This window comes from Portunus trituberculatus, chromosome 32, assembly GCF_017591435.1.
Source record: "Portunus trituberculatus isolate SZX2019 chromosome 32, ASM1759143v1, whole genome shotgun sequence".
In the NCBI taxonomy this organism is placed as follows: domain Eukaryota; kingdom Metazoa; phylum Arthropoda; class Malacostraca; order Decapoda; family Portunidae; genus Portunus; species Portunus trituberculatus.
The window spans coordinates 11265579-11286664 of record NC_059286.1 but is presented as its reverse complement, the minus strand read 5'-3'; the positions used below and the strand labels follow the sequence as shown (position 1 = coordinate 11286664).

At 38.4% G+C, this 21086-nt stretch overlaps 1 protein-coding gene across 6 annotated transcripts in view; it reads left to right on the top strand.

Moving 5' to 3' along the window:
• The first annotated feature begins 326 nt into the window (after positions 1–326).
• Positions 327–21086, top strand: part of LOC123511917 — a 79027-nt gene continuing 58267 nt past the window's right edge. For 2 of the 6 annotated variants that reach the window (XR_006676979.1, XM_045267997.1), the window contains exons 1-2: positions 327–487; positions 7079–7192. Coding sequence is in view for 1 of the 6 variants with exons in the window: in XM_045267997.1 (XP_045123932.1) it covers positions 345–487; positions 7079–7192 (257 nt within the window). In the remaining 5 variants the exon portion in view is untranslated. Of the gene's footprint in view, positions 488–5070; positions 5341–6385; positions 6490–7078; positions 7193–14346; positions 14769–21086 lie in introns of those variants that run through there. The other 4 variants (XR_006676983.1, XR_006676982.1, XR_006676980.1 and 1 more) reach the window with 4 other exon arrangements.

The following is a 21086-nucleotide window of genomic DNA, read 5'->3' as shown; positions in this document are numbered from 1 at the left end:
ACCAGTCACCTACACCAGGGCAACCTACACCTTATCCACACCTTTCCACTCACTCATCCACTCAGCAATTAATGGACATACCCACGCATACACACACCAAATCACTCACACGCCCATCCAAATACCCATTACCTGTGTGTGTGTGTGTGTGTGTGTGTTCACGGCATGCCTACTGGTGCGCAGTAGCTGTGACGTAGCTGTGACGTATGTAACTCTCTACCAATAATTACCAACCTATTTTTTTTTTAGTGAGTGTCTGACCAATGCTATCACGTCACGTCACGGCGGCCTGTCAGGAAGGCGGGAAACCACATCAGAGGTGTTGTGGGTGAGATGGCGAGCAGATGGAGACGGTGTGGCAATACAATATACTACTACTGGGAATATTTTTTTTTCTGCAATATTATGTAGCAGGAAGAGTTTGTGTTCCTGGCTTTCTGCAGCTCATCACCGCAGTCTGCTCAGCGTCTGGAGTGTGGCAAACCTGGTAAGTACAGTGTATATTTCTCATAACGTTGGGTACATTGAGTTGGTGAATTTTCCGTAAAGATTCAGGTTAGCCCTCCACCCCTTCTGACAAATTTTTGATCCTTGATTCGCCACTGTGTTAAGAGAAATATGTGTAAATAAGTTTTCTTCATATTTTCTTTTTTTGAGCTGCTTTACACACAAAAAAAGAAAAGGAAAATATTAATTGCAAGTTAAGAAATCGTTCATGGTTGACTGCTATTTATTTTATTTTATTTTTTTTTTATTTCTGGGACATACACTACATTTTTTATTTTGCAGGAATTTTACGTCGACCCTAAAGATTATCTGTGGGTATGTACTCTCTCTCTCTCTCTCTCTCTCTCTCTCGGCAGGGTGTCACAAAATGGAGCAAATACATGCACCCAACACTACAAAAAAGGAAGATTTCATGCATATATACATAGAGATCTATACATAGAGATGTGGAGAGAGAGAGAGAGAGAGAGAGAGAGAGAGAGAGAGAGAGAGAGAGAGAGATTGACTTCCTCCCCGTTCTTAACTGCTTACACACACACACACTCTCTCTCTCTCTCTCTCTCTCTCCTATTGTCTTGTCATGGAACTTTGTGTGTGTGTGTGTGTTCCCTTGTTTGGCTGGTAATGAGGAGCCACTGTCGTACCATTCACGACTAATTGATGTACTTGGTCTCTCTACTGACTTAAGAGAATGCAGTCGGTCCTCTCTCTCTCTCTCTCTCTCTCTCTCTCTCTCTCTCTCTCTCTCTCTCTCTCTCTCTCTCTCTCTCTCTCTCATTCGTATTCTCGCTTTTGTTATGTATTGTGCTAGCATTGGTACTGTGGATGTCAGGAGGAGGAGGAGGAGGAGGAGGAGGAATATAACACTGGGCATTATTATTATCTTCATTGTGTTTCATTTTCGTTGTTTTGTATCTTGTTCTTGTTAGTTACCACGAAGGTAAAGAAAAATCAGTTTGAATACAAATGTTTAATCTCTTGGGAAATAATTGAACTGGGTCTTATATTTGTTAGTTTTTTCGTCCTCATCGTCGTCGTCGTCGTCGTCCTCCTCCTCCTCCTCCTCCTCCTCCTCCTCTTTTTGTAACCCTTTTCTATTTCTTTGTCTCTTCATTCACTCTTCATTAATCTTTTCTGCACAAATTGTTTTTCTCCCTCCTCCTCCTTTTCTTTCATTTTCTTTTTTTCTTTTTTCTTCCTCTTCTTCTTCTCGTGCTGCACCTTGTCTACATTCCTTTATTCACTCATTCACGCTTCATCTCTTCATCTCCACGAATTATCTTCCTCTTTCTTCTCCTTCCCTCTTCTCTGTTCACTCTATCTGTCCTCCATCAATATTATCTCCTTTATCTCCTGTACAGTTTATCACCTTCCTGCTTCTCCTTTCCTTCATCTTTCTCCTTTGATGTTCTTGTCTAGTTATTCACTGTTCCTTAATTTCTATTCGTCAGTATTTGTAAACATAACGTCTTGATTATGTCTACGATTTGTCTCTGCTTCACACTAAAACAAAGCAGAATTCTTATATCACATTTTTGTTACTAAAGCTTCCATTTTAACCAAGAAAACGCACTGGGAGGGAAAGAAAGCAACACACACACACACACACACACACACACACACACACACACACACACACACACACACAGATTCTTGCCCCATTTCAGGCGTCTAATTACCTCTATTAACTTCGCCATTACAGGAGGAGGCAGCGGCTCGGGAATTTTTCGAGAGCAGAACACTAGCAAAGATTGTAGCGATTTGAGTTTTCCGCGGTCTCTTTCCTTTTTCCTTCGCCTCTCTTTCCTTCTCTTCCTTTTCCCTTTCATTTGTTTCTCTCTCTTTGTTTTTTTATCACCGCACCTTTATGTCTTTTCATTTCTTTCTTTCATTCGTTTCTTCCTCCTTTCTTCTTAATCCCTTCAATACTGAGACGCATTTTAACCTTGAGATTTTTGTACAATTAGACGATTTTATTGACATTAGGAAGGGTCTATGGAGGTCAGAAGATTAATGGCCACAGTCTTCACTAATTTAATCCCCCACATGAGTTTCTGAATCTCTATAAAAGCACCAAATAGTAAGCAGAATGAATATGGAAACGCGTCATGGTACTGAAGGGGTTAAGAGTAATAAGATAAATGTACAAACGAAATATTGAAAAGGAGATAACAAAAAGACGAAAAGAAAAACAATATAAGGAAATAACTGATAAAATTCCATACTGTAACCGAGTCAGATTTTATACGTGTGTGTGTGTGTGTGTGTGTGTGTGTGTGTGTGTGTGTGTGATCGGGTTTATGTTAATTAGCTGTCGTCTGCAAGTCCTGCTCTGTTATTTATAGGCAGTAGTAAATATCCAGCTTCTCTCTGTTAATGGCTTGACTGATACAACGGGGCCTCTTGTTAAGCAGTGATGGATAACGTGTGTGTGTGTGTGTGTGTGTGGCTGCTTTAGTAGTAATAGTGCTGGTTAGTTAATTAGTTCTTGTAGTAGTAGTATTACTGGTAGTGTTAGTAGTGATAGTAGTAGTAGTAGTAGTGATGGTGGTGGTGGTGGTGGTGGTGGTGGTGGTAGTTGTAGTAGTAGTAGTAGTAGTAGTAACAGTAGAAGTAATCGTAGCTGTTGTTGTAGAAGTAGTAGTAGTAGTTATTGTAGTAGTAATCTGCAGTTAGCTATCCAAACAGAGAGAGAGAGAGAGAGAGAGAGAGAGAGAGAGAGAGAGAGAGAGAGAGAGAGAGAGAGAGAGAGATAAGTTATGGATGTAAACAGATAACAGTAATGTGTGTGTGTGTGTGTGTGTGTGTGTGTGTGTGTAGGGGTTGTTGTGGCCGGCGGCAGACAAACAGGTGGTAGCGGGAGTAATTACCTGGTGAGATAGGTGAGTCCGGGGCTTCATTTGATTAATTAAGGAGCTCTACTACGTGCAGGACTGCCGCCATCATGCTCTCTCTCTCTCTCTCTCTCTCTCTCTCTCTCTCTCTCTCTGAAATGAGGGAAAATGGTTAAGACGACCATATTTATATTCACATCTTTAGAGAGAGAGAGAGAGAGAGAGAGAGAGAGAGAGAGAGAGAGAGAGAGAGAGAGAGGGGAGGGTGGATGGGAGGATGGAAAGTGGTGGAGTGTGGTGGTGAGGATTAATGAGTGGAGGAGGAAGAGGAGGAGGAGGAGGAGCAGAAGGAGGGGCAGGAAGGGACAGGAGGAGGGAAGGGGGAGAGAAAGAGACTGTGGTGTGTTTGGCAATATTGTTTAACGTGTTTCTTTTTCGTTTCTATTTCTCTCTCTCTCTCTCTCTCTCTCTCTCTCTCTGGCAGATGATGCGCCAAGTAGCGGTTTTGGACCAAGTAAAGCCATGCCACTAAACGAGAGAGAGAGAGAGAGAGAGAGAGAGAGAGAGAGAGAGAGAGAGAGAGAGAGAGAGAACAGATGAAAGTTTGGTAGTTAGGAAAAATAAACAGAAATAAATGAAGAGAAAGGAAGGGAGAGGCAGATGTAACACACACACACACACACACACACACACACACACACATTCTCTCTCTCTCTCTCTCTCTCTCTCTCTCTCTCTCTCTCTCTCTCTCGATTCACGAAGTCCCATGGTTCAAAGCCGTCCTCCATATTTTACTCTCCCCTTGCAGTCCATCCCACTCTGAATTTCTGCTTCCTGTTTTTATTTTCTCTTTTCTTTTTTTTTTTCTATACGTATGATTCTATATGTGTATGTTTATTAATTCTCCACCGTGGTATTCATTTTCTTGGGCCAGAGAGAGAGAGAGAGAGAGAGAGAGAGAGAGAGAGAGAGAGAGAGAGAGAGAGAGAGAGTGAGTTAGGTCAAGTTTTGTTCTTAAATTCCATGCGTTTTTAATTCTTCAGTATTCATATTTTCATTTTTTTCTCTGTCTTATTCTTTCTCACACACACATATATATATATATATATATATATATATATATATATATATATATATATATATATATATATATATATATATATTTTTTTTTATTTTATTTATTTATCTATTTTTTTTTCTCCTTCGGTCTTTATTTTCAGCTTTCTGGCTATTTCTGTGTTTTTGTACTCTCTCTCTCTCTCTCTCTCTCTCTCTCTCTCTCTCTCTCTCTCTCTCACTAAAATCCATTTGTCACAATCTTACGAGAGAGAGAGAGAGAGAGAGAGAGAGAGAGAGAGAGAGAGAGAGAGAGAGAGAGAGAATACAGTTTCGATATTCGTGGTACAAAAAATCATGAATTATTTTTCGTGAAAAAAACTTTTACTCAGCGGCTCAAGAACTTGCGCACACACACAGATAAATAGATAGATAGATATATAGTTTATTGACCACGGAATAGATAAATAATATACATATAATACAACTATGGTCCAACATATTTACACAAATTTCGTCAAATTTAAAAAAAAATTTTCATATATCCGTTGAAGCCCTGGATAATCATAGTATTCCAACATATGCACGCACACACTGGGTTTATATTTATACATAAACATTTAGAATCTTGTGGATTACATGACAAACTATGTCGTAATAATTTCTTTCGCAGACTAAATTCTTTAAAGTCGTCACGCCATACTGCTGACGTAAAAGCAAAGACCGAGGGCACTGTTCGAAGACGTGACGTTATCTGAATCATTGCCATGGATCACAAAAACTTTGTTTTATTCGTATTGATGATCATGCCGTGTAAAGCACAAAACTGGTTCAGAATCCTTACTTTACTTAACATTCCTCTTCTTGATGTAGAAAGCAAAACTGTATCGTCCATGAGGACCAAAACATGAAGCCAGGCCAATAAAACCGTCTAACCCACAATTTTGTTTAATCAACCGAATGAAATAATCAACAAATTGAACAAATACAAGACAGGATGTCGGAGAGCCCTGCCGCACACCTACTGAGGCAGTGACTAATGCTGTACCTACTATACAATTAGTGACACGATACATTGCTATTAAAGCGAACAACATGACCATGCCACAACCCAGCCTCTTCAAGGTACAAAATAATATATCTCTTCTCACTCTGTCATATGCTTGGGAGAAGTCTACAAAAGCACGCACACACACACGACTCGAAAGCTGCTGCCACAAATAGAGAATGCATGTAAAGTGTGTGTGTGTGTGTGTGTGTGTGTGTGTGTGTGTGTGTGTGTGTGAGAGTGTGGAAGCGAATGTTTTCCCCGACACTCCAAAACCAGAATATTTCACACACACACACACACACACACACACACACAGGTACACACACACACACACACACACACACACACACACACACAGGGTACACAGCCATAACGATAAGGCCACTCGGTCATATGGCTCAATTACTCACTTCAGTAATAACAAACAGAACTGCCAATTAAATGACTTGCGTAATGGGCGCAGTAGAAAAGACTGATTAATTCCCATGGACGCTGTGATGAATCTGCTACTCTGAACGAAACTGGAGGGAAATTGCACCGAGATGAAAAAAAAAGGAGTTTATTGAAATAGTATCGTTTTTATTACTATTGTATCGTATTTCAGTGGTGTTTTGACTGCTTAAGGAATAGTAGGAAAATTAATCAAAAGTATTTAAATATGATGCTGGGGATATTACAAATGAATGAGTATCCCATTAACACAAGCCGTTTTCTACGACTCCTCCAGCTTTGATTTGACAATACTCTTCATTGAAGCTTCAGGCAAGGATTATGAAACACTTCCGTCGCCAATTATATTCAAAATGAAGCTAAATGTAGGATTTTCAGGATATTGCTGTAGTTTTAATAATGATCATCGTCCCAGGCGACCACTGATGCTGTCTGTGGCCTCGTCTAACCTGGCCTCTTTATCTCAGCGATGGTTCCCTTCTCTCAGGATTTGAACCCCCCAGTAGAAGGTTGGATTGGCTTGTTGACGGCTCCAGTTCAGCGTGTTGTGAGCTGCAGGGAGTACTTGACGCAGTGACGCTTCTTTATGAGGTGGGAGTTAGGCTTGTATTCTGAAACACTTCTATGCTTCACTTCCACTATTTGAAAAGGCTGGATCTAAATTTACACGATTTTTTTTTTGTCGTGTTTTTACTGTTCTAGAGGCAGATTGATAAAATTTCTACACTCAACTGGAGAAATACTCTTAAAAATCTTACTAATCATTCCTGTAGTCTTAGAAGATAGTCATTGTGAGAGAGCAAAGTGTTTAGGTGTATGTTATTAGTGACTGGCAATCCGTCCTTTAGTATTACCACTTCACGTCCCTCTTTCACCTCTACAGGACGAGTTCTGTTCTTTACCCCTTCAATGCCATGACGTGTTTCCATATTCCTTCTGCTTACAATTTGGTGATTTTATACAGCTTCAGAAACTTACGTCGGGGATTAAAATAGTGGAGACTGACCATTAATCATCTGACCTTTATAGACCCTTCCTAGTGCAAATAAAAGCATCTAATCATACCCCAAAAATCAATGTAAAAAATGCTTCTCAGTAATGAATGGGTTAATGGCAACAACGTAAGAAGAATCTTTAATTATCAATGTGTTTATTCCCTCTCATATTGGTTTCTTCATAGCGATGCAGTGGACAGCCTGGCGAAGGTAGCTTGTGGAACTGGCCCCTCGTGTCGATCAGCCGCCACCTTCCCTGCACTGCTACCAACGGAGCCCCCTGGTGAGCGTCGCTTCAGGTATATGAGTGTTGAGATAATTTAGTGTTTTGAATATATTAATGTCATCTTTTTACTTGCCAGTGAGTTTTCTGTCTCTGCAATGGGTAATGAGAGAGAGAGAGAGAGAGAGAGAGAGAGAGAGGGGAGAAAGCTAAGTATTACAAAAGTGAACACGAAAACATCATTAGGGTACAAACTGTGTGTGTGTGTGTGTGTGTGTGTGTGTGTGTAAGGGTGAGAGGAAGGGAGGAGAAATAGAATCAGAATATCAGATTTGTATCTCATTTTTTCGCTCATTTATCTTTATTACCTTCTCGCTCACTCACTCACTCACTCACTCGCTCACTCACTCACTCACTCACTTTGTTACCCTTGCTTACTGGCTCACTTTTATTTTTACTGTTATACGTCTCTCTCTCTCTCTCTCTCTCTCTCTCTCTCTCTCTCTCTCTCTACCACAATAATTTTTTTGTTGTACTAGTTGTTTGTTTTTATGCAAATCTTTCTTTATGCGAATGAAAACGAGATAAAACACTATCTTGACCACGAGTTGTATTGAGAGAGAGAGAGAGAGAGAGAGAGAGAGAGAGAGAGAGAGAGAGAGTGGTAAAAGCTATTAGTCCCGTACCGTCAGAAAGAGAGAGAGAGAGAGAGAGAGAGAGAGAGAGAGCGGAAGAGCAGAAAGCGTTTTGAGTTTGGTTCGGTTCTCATTCAGTATGGCGCTGGTTCTCATGGGAGTCGGAAATCCGAAGGTTCACAAGGCCTTTAATGTTTGAACCTCCGAATGAAGCTTCATGAAACATCCACTTTTTTTTTTTTTTTTTTTTTTCATCTTTATACTATTCGACAACCTCCATCACACTGAAAATCCATCCTGCGGTTCGCTTGAGTTGTTATGGCTTCGTGTTACGTTCGAAGCTTTCTATTTCGCTGGTTCGAACCCTACGAAGCTTTTTTTTTTCTTTTCATCTGGTATCGATGTTTTTCAGTATTGTAAATGTTCTTTTTTCGTTTTATTTCGTTTTGTTTGTGTTCGTTATCTTCGTATCACGTTCGAAGCTTTGTGTTCAGTGGATCGAAACTCGTAAAGCAATTTTTTTTTTAATTCCCCGCCATTATTTTTGCTATCTGTTTTGTATCAGGTTCTATTTTTTTTTCAATATTCTGTTCTCCTTATTTCAGTTTTTTTTTCCGGTTTTTATTCGTTTTTCTTTTTTTGCTTCTGTTTGTTTGGGTTCGTTAAGTCCTTTCAGGGTTTTGTTTGCTCTGTAGGACACTGGGTGGTGTATAGTCTTTTTGTTTGTTTCTTTTATTCCTTTCTCTATTTCTACTCGTTGTTGGAAGTTTGGGTGGAAGTGAAGCATTCATTCAAATAGTGTTTCATTTTCAACACTGGAAAAAAAGAGACAGTCAGTAAGTGAATCAGTCTCGAAAGTGTTCATTTATTAATTGACTCGAACATTGACTCAGATTGATAAATGATCCAGAGAGAGAGAGAGAGAGAGAGAGAGAGAGAGAGTTATACAGCGATTTTTGTTATTTGCGATTCTTGTGGTAGTGATGAGAGTCATGTCATGTAAATGGCAGAAACAAAAATGAGGAAAGTACGAATGATCATAATTCCTTCAACGAGAAAAAGCTGTAGTGTGTGTGTGTGTGTGTGTGTGTGTGTGTGTGGGATGGGGGAGGTGTGCGTGTGCGTGTGCGTGTGTGTTGAGGATTTGCCTAAAATAATTGTTGCGGTGAATTTAATTGTTGTTTTAAGCCCAGGTCAGAACTTTGCAAACGACGTGGTATTTGTAGCCTGCTTTGTGCTTTGTTGGGCTTGTTGTGGCTGTGGTTATGGCAGGCCCGGGACTCGCTGCCACGGGGAAAAAGAGTCGCGGCGTAAGAATGAGCGGAACTCGTGCTGTGGGAAGCGTTGTTCAGAGGCCGTGACCCGTGGTTCCTCTTGCCGGGCAGGGGAAGAGTGAGGGGCAGTGGTGGAGGGGCGTGGGTAGGGTAATGTGGTAGTGGTGATGGTGGTAGCGGGTAGGGCGTGATGGTAATGGTGTAGTGGGAGTGATAGATAGGGTTTAGTGCATGGTTGGGGTTAGAGTACCATAACTAGTACCATAACCACTGCCACTGCCAATGCTACTACTACTACTACTACTACTACTACTACTACTACTACTACTACTACTACTACAAATATTGATTCTACTAAAATTAGATTAAAGATTAGAACCAATTTCCACACGTGTATGTTTGTGTGTGAAGGAAACGCACCACAACACAAACACCAAAGTAATGATAAGACACACCAAGGACACGTATGAGCCAGCCAGGCGTGGGGAGGTGCGTCGCCATCCTTGTAACACCAGGGGGCGGCAAGGCTATATGAGGATGCCACCACTCAAACGCAAAGCCATGCCAGTCCCTGCAATCCCCACGGCGTGCTGTAAACATTATGAAGAGACAGAGAGACAAATCTGCTTCTAACAACGAGGAAATGAAAGAAAGGAATCCTGAGGTGGCTGTGTGTCCTTTTAGTAAGTCCTACACTACCGATAATGCCCAGAGTGACAGCCTGACAGTCTCTTATACCTCTCTAGTGCCTCTGTTCCCTCCCACGCTACATCAATCTGCCCTATCAGTCATCAACACTAGCAGTGCGTGAAGGAACCGGAGAGGACTCTACAAAATGTTACAGGTCAGAAATAGGTTTAGGATATTTTTAATGCATAATGCCCAGAGTGACAGCCTGACAGTCTCTAGTGCTTCTCTAGTGCCGCTGTTCCCTCCCAGGCTACGTCAGTCTGCCCTATCAGTCACCAACACCAGCCCAATGCGTGAAGGAACCAGAGAGGACCCTACAAAACGTTACAGGTCAGAAATAGAGATTTGGGATATTTTTAATGCATGATCTTATTCCGCAACAAGCTTCATGAAAGTGTTCTTGCTGCACGATTGCAAAATATTCACAGAGCGGAAGGAGGCTGTGTTGTTGTTGCTGTTACTGTTGTTGTTGTTGGTGGTGGTGGTAGTGTCCTGACGCGGCGGTGTCTCTGGAGAACACTATTAATTTGTTTCTCGGATATAATTTTCCGGGAAGCGCTGATCTCGCAGTCTCGCGGGAGGAGGAGGAGGCGCCACCAAGACTGTGCTGAGTGCGCCTCGCTGGGACAAGTTGATACAGGGAAAATTAAATGGAGGCGTGATGAGTATTCTGATTTTGCTAGTTTGTTTCTATGCATGTGCGTTTTATATATTATTTATTTATTTCATTTATTCATTTAATTTTCTTGCTTTCCATTATTTTTTTTTTGTTTCGTAATTTTTTTTTTCATAGTCCTTGTTCTCGTGTGTATGTTTTGTTTCTATGCATTTTTCATTATCTATATTTTCTGTTTAGTTTTAGGATTAGTTCACTGTTTTACGTTTTTTTTTTATTTCCACGTGTTTTTGTGAAGTTTTTATTTAATTTTTATTTATCTATTTTTTTCTGATGTAGATGAGGTGATGTAATGATTAGTTTGTCTGTCTGTCTGTCTGTCTGTCTGTCTATCTGTCTGTCTGTCTGTCTGTCTGTCTGTCTGTCTGTTTGTCTGTCTATCTGTTTGTCTGTCTATCTGTTTGTCTGTCTATCTGTTTGTCTCTCTCTCTCTCTCTCTCTCTCTCTCTCTCTCTCTCTCTCTCTCTCTCTCTCTCTCTCTCTCTCTCTCTCTCTCTCTCTCTCTCTCTCTCTCTCTCTCTCTCTCTCTCTCTCTCTCTCTCTCTCTCTCACCAACCCACCCACTCATTTACCCATTCTCTCTCTCTCTCTCTCTCTCTCTCTCTCTCTCTCTCTCTCTCTCTCTCTAAAAGGTTCACACGGTTCCTGGGTGTTCCCGCTGGTGTTGTTATGGTTGTGTTCTGTGTGTTGCGGTGTTGTTCAATAGTTGTGTTCCATATTCATAGTTATTGTGTTTGGTTACGAGGTGTGAGAAAATTTTTGCACCTGTGTGTGTGTGTGTGTGTGTGTGTGTGTGTGTGTGTGTGTGTTTGTTTGTTTGTTTGTTTGTTGAGTTTCCATTCCTTTATTTGTTTTATTATTGGTTGTGTGTGTGTGTGTGTGTGTGTGTGTGTGTGTGTGTGTGTGTGTGTGTGTGTGTGTGTGTGTGTGTGTGTGTGTGTAAAATTTTATCCGGTTGCAAGGTGGAAGTTTGTTTGTTTATTTATTTTTTTTATGTTTGTATTTTGTTTTATTTTTCTTTTATTTTTCTATCACTTTTTGTTATCCGATTTCATTATTTCGTTGTTTTGTGCACGTTTATTGCTTTGTTGCTTTTGTGGGTCTTTTTATCCACACACACACACACACACACACACACACACACACACACACACACACACACACACACACAGGAAAAGGTAATATTCGTCTGCATATTTCTTGGATTAAAAATAAGTAAAAAATAAATAAAAGTCGAAATGTTGCAGTCTACTTATTAGCAATTAGATCAGAAACATTTACCAAACACTGCATTTAACGTTAATGAAGTGCAGTAATGAGAGAGAGAGAGAGAGAGAGAGAGAGAGAGAGAGAGAGAGAGAGAGAGAGAGAGAGAGAGAGAGAGAGAGAGAGGTCAAATGAATTAATCTATAGAAAAATTAAATAAATCAAACTGTCTGTCTGTCTGTCTGACTGTGTCTGTCTGTCTGTCTGTCTGTCTGTCTGTCTGTCTGTCTATCTATCTATCTATCTATCTATCTATCTATCTATCTATCTATCTATCTATCTATCTATCTATCTATCTATCTATCTGTCTGTCTGTCTGTCTGTCTGTCTGTCTGTCTGTCTGTCTGTCTGTCTGTCTGTCTGTCTGTCTCTCTCTCTCTCTCTCTCTCTCTCTCTCTCTCTCTCAGTACAACTCGTGGTCAAGATAGTGTTTTATCTCGTTTTCATTCGCATAAAAAAAGAATTTGCATACAAAATAAACAATTAGTACAATGAAAAACAATATTGAGAGAGAGAGAGAGAGAGAGAGAGAGAGAGAGAGAGAGAGAGAGAGAGAGAGAGAGAGAGTTTAATCTGGTTTTACTGAATGTAGCACAAAAAATGATCCATCAAAACTTATTTCTATTTATCTGATGAGTCTATTTACTATTATATTATTTACTCTTTTTTTCCGTCATTAATTTTCTCTTTTTTCATTATTAGGTCTTTTATCATTAACGCAACTGAAGGAAAATATATATAACTTTTTATTTGCGTTGTTATTTTTTTTTTATTAATTTTCTCTATATTTTAGTATTTTTAGTCATGTTTTGTCTTTATTTTGTCATTATTACGTCAATTTCTAACGTTTTCTTTTTCCTATTAACGTAACTTTTTTTTCTAATCACTTTTTATTATTGTTATTTTTGTTACTTTTCTCTTTAGCTCTTACTATTTTTTTTTATCTTTTTTTTTAATTTTTTTTTATCATTAGTACGTCAATTCCTAACAGTTTTCTTTTTTTCTCTGTTTTTGTTATCGTGGTTATTTTTGGTCACTTGCATCTTTATTCTCACTTTTTTTTTTGTCATGTTTTATTTTTTCTAATCACTAACACGTCGATTCTTAATATTTCTTTTTTCCATTTCGCAACTTTTTTCTATTACTTTTTCTTATCGTTGTTATTTTTCCTCACTTTCCTTTTTCATCCTCACTATTTTTTTTTGTCATTTATTTTTTTCTCTCACTAATGCGTCAATTCTTAATATTCGTTCTTCCATTAGTGTGACTTTGAATTCTAACACTATTTATTATCGTTGTTATTTTTATCACTTTTTGTCGTTATTCTTCACAATTCTTTTCTCACTTGTCTCTCTATCCTAACTATTTTTTTGTTGTATATTTTTTTTCTGTCACTTATACATTAATTTCAAATATTTTCTTTTTTTCATTAGCCACTTTATAATTGTCGTTATTTTTGTCACTTTTTTCTATATTCTTCTCAGTTTTTCCCATTGCCTCTTTATCCTAACATTTTTAATTATGCTTTTTACTATCATTAATAAAGTCAGTTCCTAATATTTTCTTCTTTCCATTAGCGTAATTTTTTAACCTCTATTTATTGTTGCTATTTTTTTTTCACTGGTCTCTTTATTCCTCACTATTTTCTATCATGCTATATTTTTTCTATCACTAATACGTTAATTCCTAATATTTTCTTCTTTCCATTAGCGTAACTTCTTTTCTCTCACTATTTATCATCGTCCTTTTATCACTTGCCTTTTTATTCCTCACTATTTTCTATCATGCTTTATTTTTTCTACCATTAATGTGTCAATTCCTAATATTTTCTTTTTTTCCATTAGCGTAACTATTTATTATCGTCTTTTTTTGTCACTTATCTCTATATTTTTCTCTTTTTCTATCATACTTTTGTTTCTATCACTAATACGTTCGTCTCCCATATTTCTAAATCAGCTTAATTTTTCTTTTATTTTTCTATTACTGTCTTTTATCATCTGCATAATATCTATCACTCTTATCTCTTTACTATCACCGTTTGTTACTATTATCTTATTTATCTATCCTATATCGTGAATTTTTTATTTTTATTTATTTTTTTCGAATCAATTACTCTCCAGCTTGTCTTTATTCAGTTATTTTCTTATCTTCAATTTTTTCTTTCATTTATTCTTCACCGTCTTTTTCTCTTTATTTTTCATCATCATCCCTTTTTTACCTTCATATCTTAATAATCTCCAGCTTGTCTTTATTCAGTTATTTTCTTATCTTTAATTTTTCCTTCAGTCGTTCTGCACCGCCTGTTTCTCTTTATTTTTCATCATCAACTCTTTGCCTTCATATCTTATCAGTAAAGCGCAACGTGAAAATGCATATATAGTATTTAATTTGTGTTATTTCATGAATTCATTTTACTGTGTTGTGTTATCTGTTATGTTATCGTGTGTTGACTAGTTATAGGCTTGTTTTTCCTGGCCTGTGTTTTTAGAGGGTGTTTGCAACGTATAGTCCTTCCTTTGAACACACACACACACACACACACACACACACACACACACACACGCAGTTCAAACCACAGTGTCACCTTCATCAGTCCCTTTCATTGATTAACGCTCTCTCTCTCTCTCTCTCTCTCTCTCTCTCTCTCTCTCTCTCTCTCTCTCTCTCTCTCTCTCTCTCATGCTCGCAGCGGGGACTGTTTTCAATAAAGAGAAGCAGGACAAGCATTAAAGACTACGTACCTTTCATCTTGGGTCTACTGTCAGGGGGGTGGTGCAGGTGACCCGTGCCGTAACAAGGGAAGCTGCAAGAAGCCGTCAAACCTGGACCCGCATTCAGAAACTCGTTGCTCTCACACCACAACTGTTTTCAAAGGCCACAGAATTGAATAATCGTGTTCTTAAGACTGTTTCGACTGTTAGTGATGCAGAAACTGTTAATCTCCTCATTAGATCTTTCAAAATTGTGTATTTCTACCACTCACAAAGACTGTTTTCAAAAGGCTCTGGCCATTGATCTTCAGAGCTTCATAGACCTTTTCCTAATATAAATAAAACCGTCTAATTACACAAAGAATTCATGATAAAAATACGTTCCAGTACTGAAGGGATTAAGATAATGAAGATTCTGGCCCATTAATCTTCTGACCTCCATAGAACCTTGCTGATGTAAATAAAACTGTCTGATCACACCCAAAACTTAAAGTGAAAATGCGTCCCAATACTGAAGTGGTTAAATAGTGAAGACTCTGGTCTATTAATCTTCTGAACTCTATAGATCCTTCCTAATGTAAATAAACAAGATAATGAAGATTCTGTACCATTGATCTCTTGACCTCTATAGATCCTAATGTAAATAAAACCGTCTGATCACACCCAAACTAAAAGTGAAAATTCGTTCCAGTACTGAAGGGGTTAAGAACAAATTCCTTCCTACCTCCTTAGATCCACCTTCGTCAGGCTTAGAGGCGAGCTTGAAAGGACCTGTTGTGCCTCGTGACGTGACGTGGAGGGTAATATTATGCTTTTTATCTCCATTATTTTTCAGCTCGGGTCTTTCAGCAAGCGTCACGTTACCTTATTGTTTAGGCAGCAGTTTATTGAGTTTTCTTACCTGCTATTGCGCTTATCTGTTGACACGCGCAGGTAATAATGATTTTATGACGCTGTTCCTTTTAAAAAAAATTCCCTGACGCTTTTGTTTTTTGTCTTTATTCTGAAGATAGCGAGTTTGTAAATGTGTTTGTATATCTAATGGTGGAAAGCAAATTAACCATGATAATCAAATGCTTCTTTTTATCACTTATTATTATTTAGGACTATTCTACATGGTAATCTCTGGAAATGTGAAGCTGAATGGGTTGGGACGAGGTGTATGGGTGTTACAAGGGCTGATGGGACGATGGGACTGTATAGGCAGTGGTATGTTGAATAAGGGGAAGCTGTGTATGGGAGTGTAAGCTGAGTGGAAAGGGACGAGGAGTGTGTAAGTAAAATCTGGTAAACTCTGGAACTCCTTACCTGCTTCTGTATTTCCAACTTCTTAAGACTTTAGTTAACCCATTTGGTACTTTGACGCATTTTTACCATGATTCTTGGGTATGATTAGACGATTTTAGTTGCATTAGGAAAAGGGTCTATGGAGCTCAGAAGGTTATTGGCCAGAGTCTTCACTATTTTAATCCCCCACATGAATTTCTGCAGCTGTAAAACGTCACCAAATAGTAAGCAGAACAGAAATGGAAACGCGTCCTGGTACTGAAGTGGTTAGGAGAGTTTCAAGACCTTTATCCGGTATTTCTGGCTAATTCTCTCGGACCTTCAAGGGGACTGGCAACTAAGTGGGTCTTTATCTTTCGTTTTCTGTTGTCCTCGGCCAGTTTTCTCCTCTTACATGAAAATATATATAAAAACAACATGAATGATTGTTTTATTTGTTTTTGTTTCAGTGAGATGTTCTTGGCCAGTGTTCTTGCATTTTGCTTATATAAAAAGATGGATATAGTTTTGAAATAGAAGTGTAATGTGTGTTGCTATTGATGTCAAGTCTCTCTCTCTCTCTCTCTCTCTCTCTCTCTCTCTCTCTCACAAACTACGTCTCAACAAGATGTGTCTCTGAGTGCTGTAAGTTAGAGAGAGAGAGAGAGAGAGAGAGAGAGAGAGAGAGAGAGAGAGAGAGAGAGAGAGAGAGAGAGACTTAACACCTTCCTGCCCTCCTTTCTTTTCAAGCTCCATTATGGTGAAATGATATATATACAATTGAATTAAACTTGGTGCCCTCTCTCTCTCTCTCTCTCTCTCTCTCTCTCTCTCTCTCTCTCTCTCTTTCTCATGGTTCCCTTCCTTTATTTATTTTTTTTGTTTTCTTCTGTTCTCATTCTCTATTGATGTTCTGTTTTGTGTGTGTGTGTGTGTGTGTGTGTGTGTGTGTGTGTGTGTGTGTGTGTGTGTGTGTGTGTGTGTGTGTGTGCAGGACGTGGGACTGAGGAAATTATTTATATTCATTTGCACAAAGGAGGAAATGAGGTCAAGGACCGAGAAATAAATGGAAGAGAGAGAGAGAGAGAGAGAGAGAGAGAGAGAGAGAGAGAGAGAGAGAGAGAGAGAGAGATTGTTGCTGCAAGAATAAATGGGAAAGTTTCAGATTTATTCGTCTTCTTTTAAAGTCTGCCATTAAAAAGTAAGAGAAAACGTCGATTTTTGAAAAGACATCACAGCTTTATTGCCGTGATGCATTGAAGGCATGGAAAATAAGGAGAATGGGTAATTAATGACGCACTGAATGTATGTTTGGTGACCCCATTTGGAGAGGAAGATGAGCCACTCTAAAAGAACGATAATGATAATAGTAGTAGTAATAATAATAATAATAATAATAATAATAATAATAATAATAATAATGATGATAATAATGATAATAATAATAACGATACTACTACTACTACTACTACTACTACTACTACTACTACTACTACTACTACTACTACTACCACCACCACCATTACAACTAAAAACAAACAAACAAACCAACAAAAACAAATAATATTGATGACTAAATAAACAAACTGAATCGAATAATCAGTAAATAAACCAGTAAACAACAACAACAACAACAACAACAACAACAACAACAACAACACAAACCACAAGATATAAACAAATTTCTCTCAGTACCAGGGAATTTCGAATACTTGTCACTGTAACCTATGGACGAAGTACCAGTGGAAACCTTGTATAGATAAGATAGGAGGGAAAAAAAGGCAACACGAGGAGGAGGAGGAGGAAGAGGAGGAGGAGGTTGTTATGTTCGTATATAGATAAGGCTGAAGAAAAGTAAGGCAACAAGGTTTTAAGGAGGAGGAGGAGGTACAGGAGGAGGAGGAGGAGGAGGAGGAGCATTCTCAAAAGGAGTGGAAAGGCGAGGAGGAAAATAACTTAGAGGGAGCAAACAAAGGAAGGAATTTTGTTCTCAGCCTCCTCCTCCTCCTCCTCCTCCTCCTCCTCCTTTTTCTTTCTTTTCATTTTCTTCTTTTTCTTTTTCTTCTTCGTCTTCTTCTTTCTTTCTTCTTTGTTGTTGTTGTTGTTGTTGTTGTTGTTGTTGTTGTTGTTGTTACATCATACTTAATTGTGCCTTTAACTTGCCAATAACACTAAGTTTAGCCGATATTCTTTTTGTAACCCTACAATATTATCACACACACACACACACACACACACACACACACACACACACACACACACACACACACACACACACACACACACACACACAGATATATAGATAATTCATCACAACACACACACACATCATAATAACTGTAATAATTTCAACAACAATAATACTTCCTGCACTGATCCAATTAATTCTTTCAGTATTGGGACGCATTTTTACCTTGAGTTTTGGGTATGATTAGACGATTTTTTGACATTAGGAACGGTCTATGGAGGTCAGAGGATTAATAGCCACAGTCTTCATTATTATAATCCCCCAACATAAATTCCTGAGGCTGTATAGAATCACCAAATAGTAAGCAGAATGGATATGAAAACGTGTCATGGTACTGAAGGGGTTAAACGAAGGAAAATCCACGCCCACGAGTCACACAAGGGTTTCAGGCGCCTTCATCGACCCTGGCAGGAGGTGAGGGGCGTGGGGCGTGGTATAGCTGTCCTTTGTGGAAACCAGTGAGACTTGTTCATGGCTACTGTGCTTTATTGTCTGGCTTGGTTGTTTGCCTGGTTGTCTTGATGTCTTCGTTGACCTGTGACCTGTGACTCTCTCTCTCTCTCTCTCTCTCTCTCTCTCTCTCTCTCTCTCTCTCTCTTGTTTGTTCCCTTCATATTTACTACCTAAATTTTTTTTCAAGTGGTCGTTGATTTGTTTTTGAGCGTACACACACACACACACACACACACACACACACACACACACACACACACACACACACACACACACACACACACACACGGTAACTCAAATCCCTCTCTTAACTTTACTAAGTCAATCATAATAAAAGAGCAAAACATTTTAAAATACAAGACTTCTAAAAAAACACAAGAGAACTCAGCAAACCATCTCAGAAATTTTAACCCTTTTCAGTACTGGGATACCTTTAGATTTAGATACGATTTGATCATTTTATTGACATTACGATGACTCTATGGAAGTCAGAAGATTAATGGCCAGAGTCTTCACTATTTTAATCCCCACGTGAGTTTCTGAAGCTGTATAATATCACTAAAGAGTAAGCAGAATTAATATGGAAATGATTCCTGGTACTGAAGGGGTTAAAACAAACAGCAAGACTCGGTAATGTAAACAAGGCAATTTTCACCTCAGCACTTCGTAAAAACACTCGAGAATTCAACAAACCATCTCAGAAACCATAAAAAACTGGCTGTCTGAGAGAACAAAGCATTTCAAAACATAACACAAGAATCACCAATATAAACAAGAGGTTTTTCCCCTCAGCACCTCGTAAGAACACTAGATAACTCGGCAAACCGTCTCATAAACCAAACCATAAAATATAATCTAGAGAATGAAAAACACACGACAGTACAACATATCTCAGTAACCTTTAAAACAACTTGCTTTATGAGAGAACAAAGTCATGCACAGATCACGAATAGAAGTAAACATGGACATAATTTTCGTAACCTTAAAAATAACTGGATTTATGAGAAACAATGCCTTACATAGACCAACAAAAAAAAAAATATGAAAACAAGTACCATAACGCTTTGCCATATTTCTTCTGCTTACTATTTCGTGATTGTTTTTACAGCTTCAGAAACTTGTGTAAGGGATTAAAATAGTGAAGACCGGCCATTAATCTTTTGGCCTCCATAGACCCTTACTAATGTCAATAAAAATGGTCTAATCGTACACAAATCTCAAGGTAAAAATGTGTCCCAGTATTGAAAAGCTTGAAATAACTCGCTTTATGAGAGAACAAAGATTTATAAAGACCCCAAACAGAAGTAAACATAAAGACAAGTTTTGAACCATTAAAAACAACGAGCTTTATGAGAGAACAAAGCGGTACACAGACCAAGAATAGAAATAAACATGAAGATACAAGTAAGCCTAAAAAAAAAAAAAAAGATTTATGGAAGAACTAATCTTTGCACATACTAAAAACTAAAACTTGAAGACAAATTTCGTACCATTAAAAACAGCGAGCTTTATGAGAGAGCAAAGCCGTACACAGAACAAGAATAGAAATAAAATGAAGCCTAAAAACAACAAGCTTTATGGAAGAACTAACCTTTACACATACGAAAAACAGAAATAAACATGACAAGTTTCGTATCATTAAAAACAACGAGCTTTATGAGAGAGCAAAGCCGTACACAGACCAAGAATAGAAGTAAATACGAGGGCAGGAGATGGCCCCAGGATTACCCAAGCAACGCACCTCCTTGTAGCTCGCTGGTGGCAAGGAATTTAAAGGCACAGGAAGGGTACTTGATCAGGACAAAGGCCACGCGCGCTGCCTGCACTCTACCTAGCTCGGGGAAATACCTAGGCAGGGAGACCACTACACCATCAGGAAGGATCAAGGCGTGTGTGGTGTTCGTGGTGGTGGTGGTGGTGGTGACAGTGGTGGTGGTGTAAATGACAGTTGTAGTTGTGGTTTTGTGTTTAATTTCTCCCTTCATGAACGTTGTATCTGTTTTCAGTTTTTTTTTGTTATGAAAGGTTAGGTTAAGTTAGGTTAGCTTCAATAGTATTTAATTAACGTAACCTAATCTAACCTAACCTAGAAACTTAATGTAATGTGACGGAATGTAACCTAACCTAACCTAATCAAACTTAACCTAACCTACCCTAACCTAATCACACCTAACCTAACCTAATCTATCCTAACCTATCCTATCCTATCCTAACCTAATCCTAACCTAACCTATGAAAATAGATATCAGAAAGGACTTATTGTTAATTGATGTGGAATTTTGTAACTATTTTCTTCTACTTTTCGTGATTTGAAATTCAGTCTAAACCTTTAAAGAAATAGTTAATGTTTCTTTGTGTTGTGTTGGTGGTGGTGGTGGTGGTGGTGGTGGTGTGTGTGTGTGTGTGTGTGTGTGTGTGTGTGTGTGTGTGTGTGTGTGTCTTCTTTTTTATTTCTTCTTCCTTTTTTTTCTTCCTTTTTTTACTTCTTCCTTTCTCTTCTTCGTTTTCCTTCTTCCTCTACTTCCTTTTTTTTTTTTTTTTTTTTTTTTCTTCTTCTTCTTCTTCTTCTTCTTCTTCTTCTTCTTCTTCTTTTTTTTTTTTTTCTTCTTCTTCTTCTTCTTTCTTTTTTCTTCTTTTCTTGTTCTTGTTCTTGTTCTTGTTCTTGTCGTTCTTCTTCCTTTTCTTCTTCCTCTTTTTCCTTTTTTCTTCTTTTTGTTCTTCTTGCTTTTTTTTTTTTTTTCTTCTTCTTCT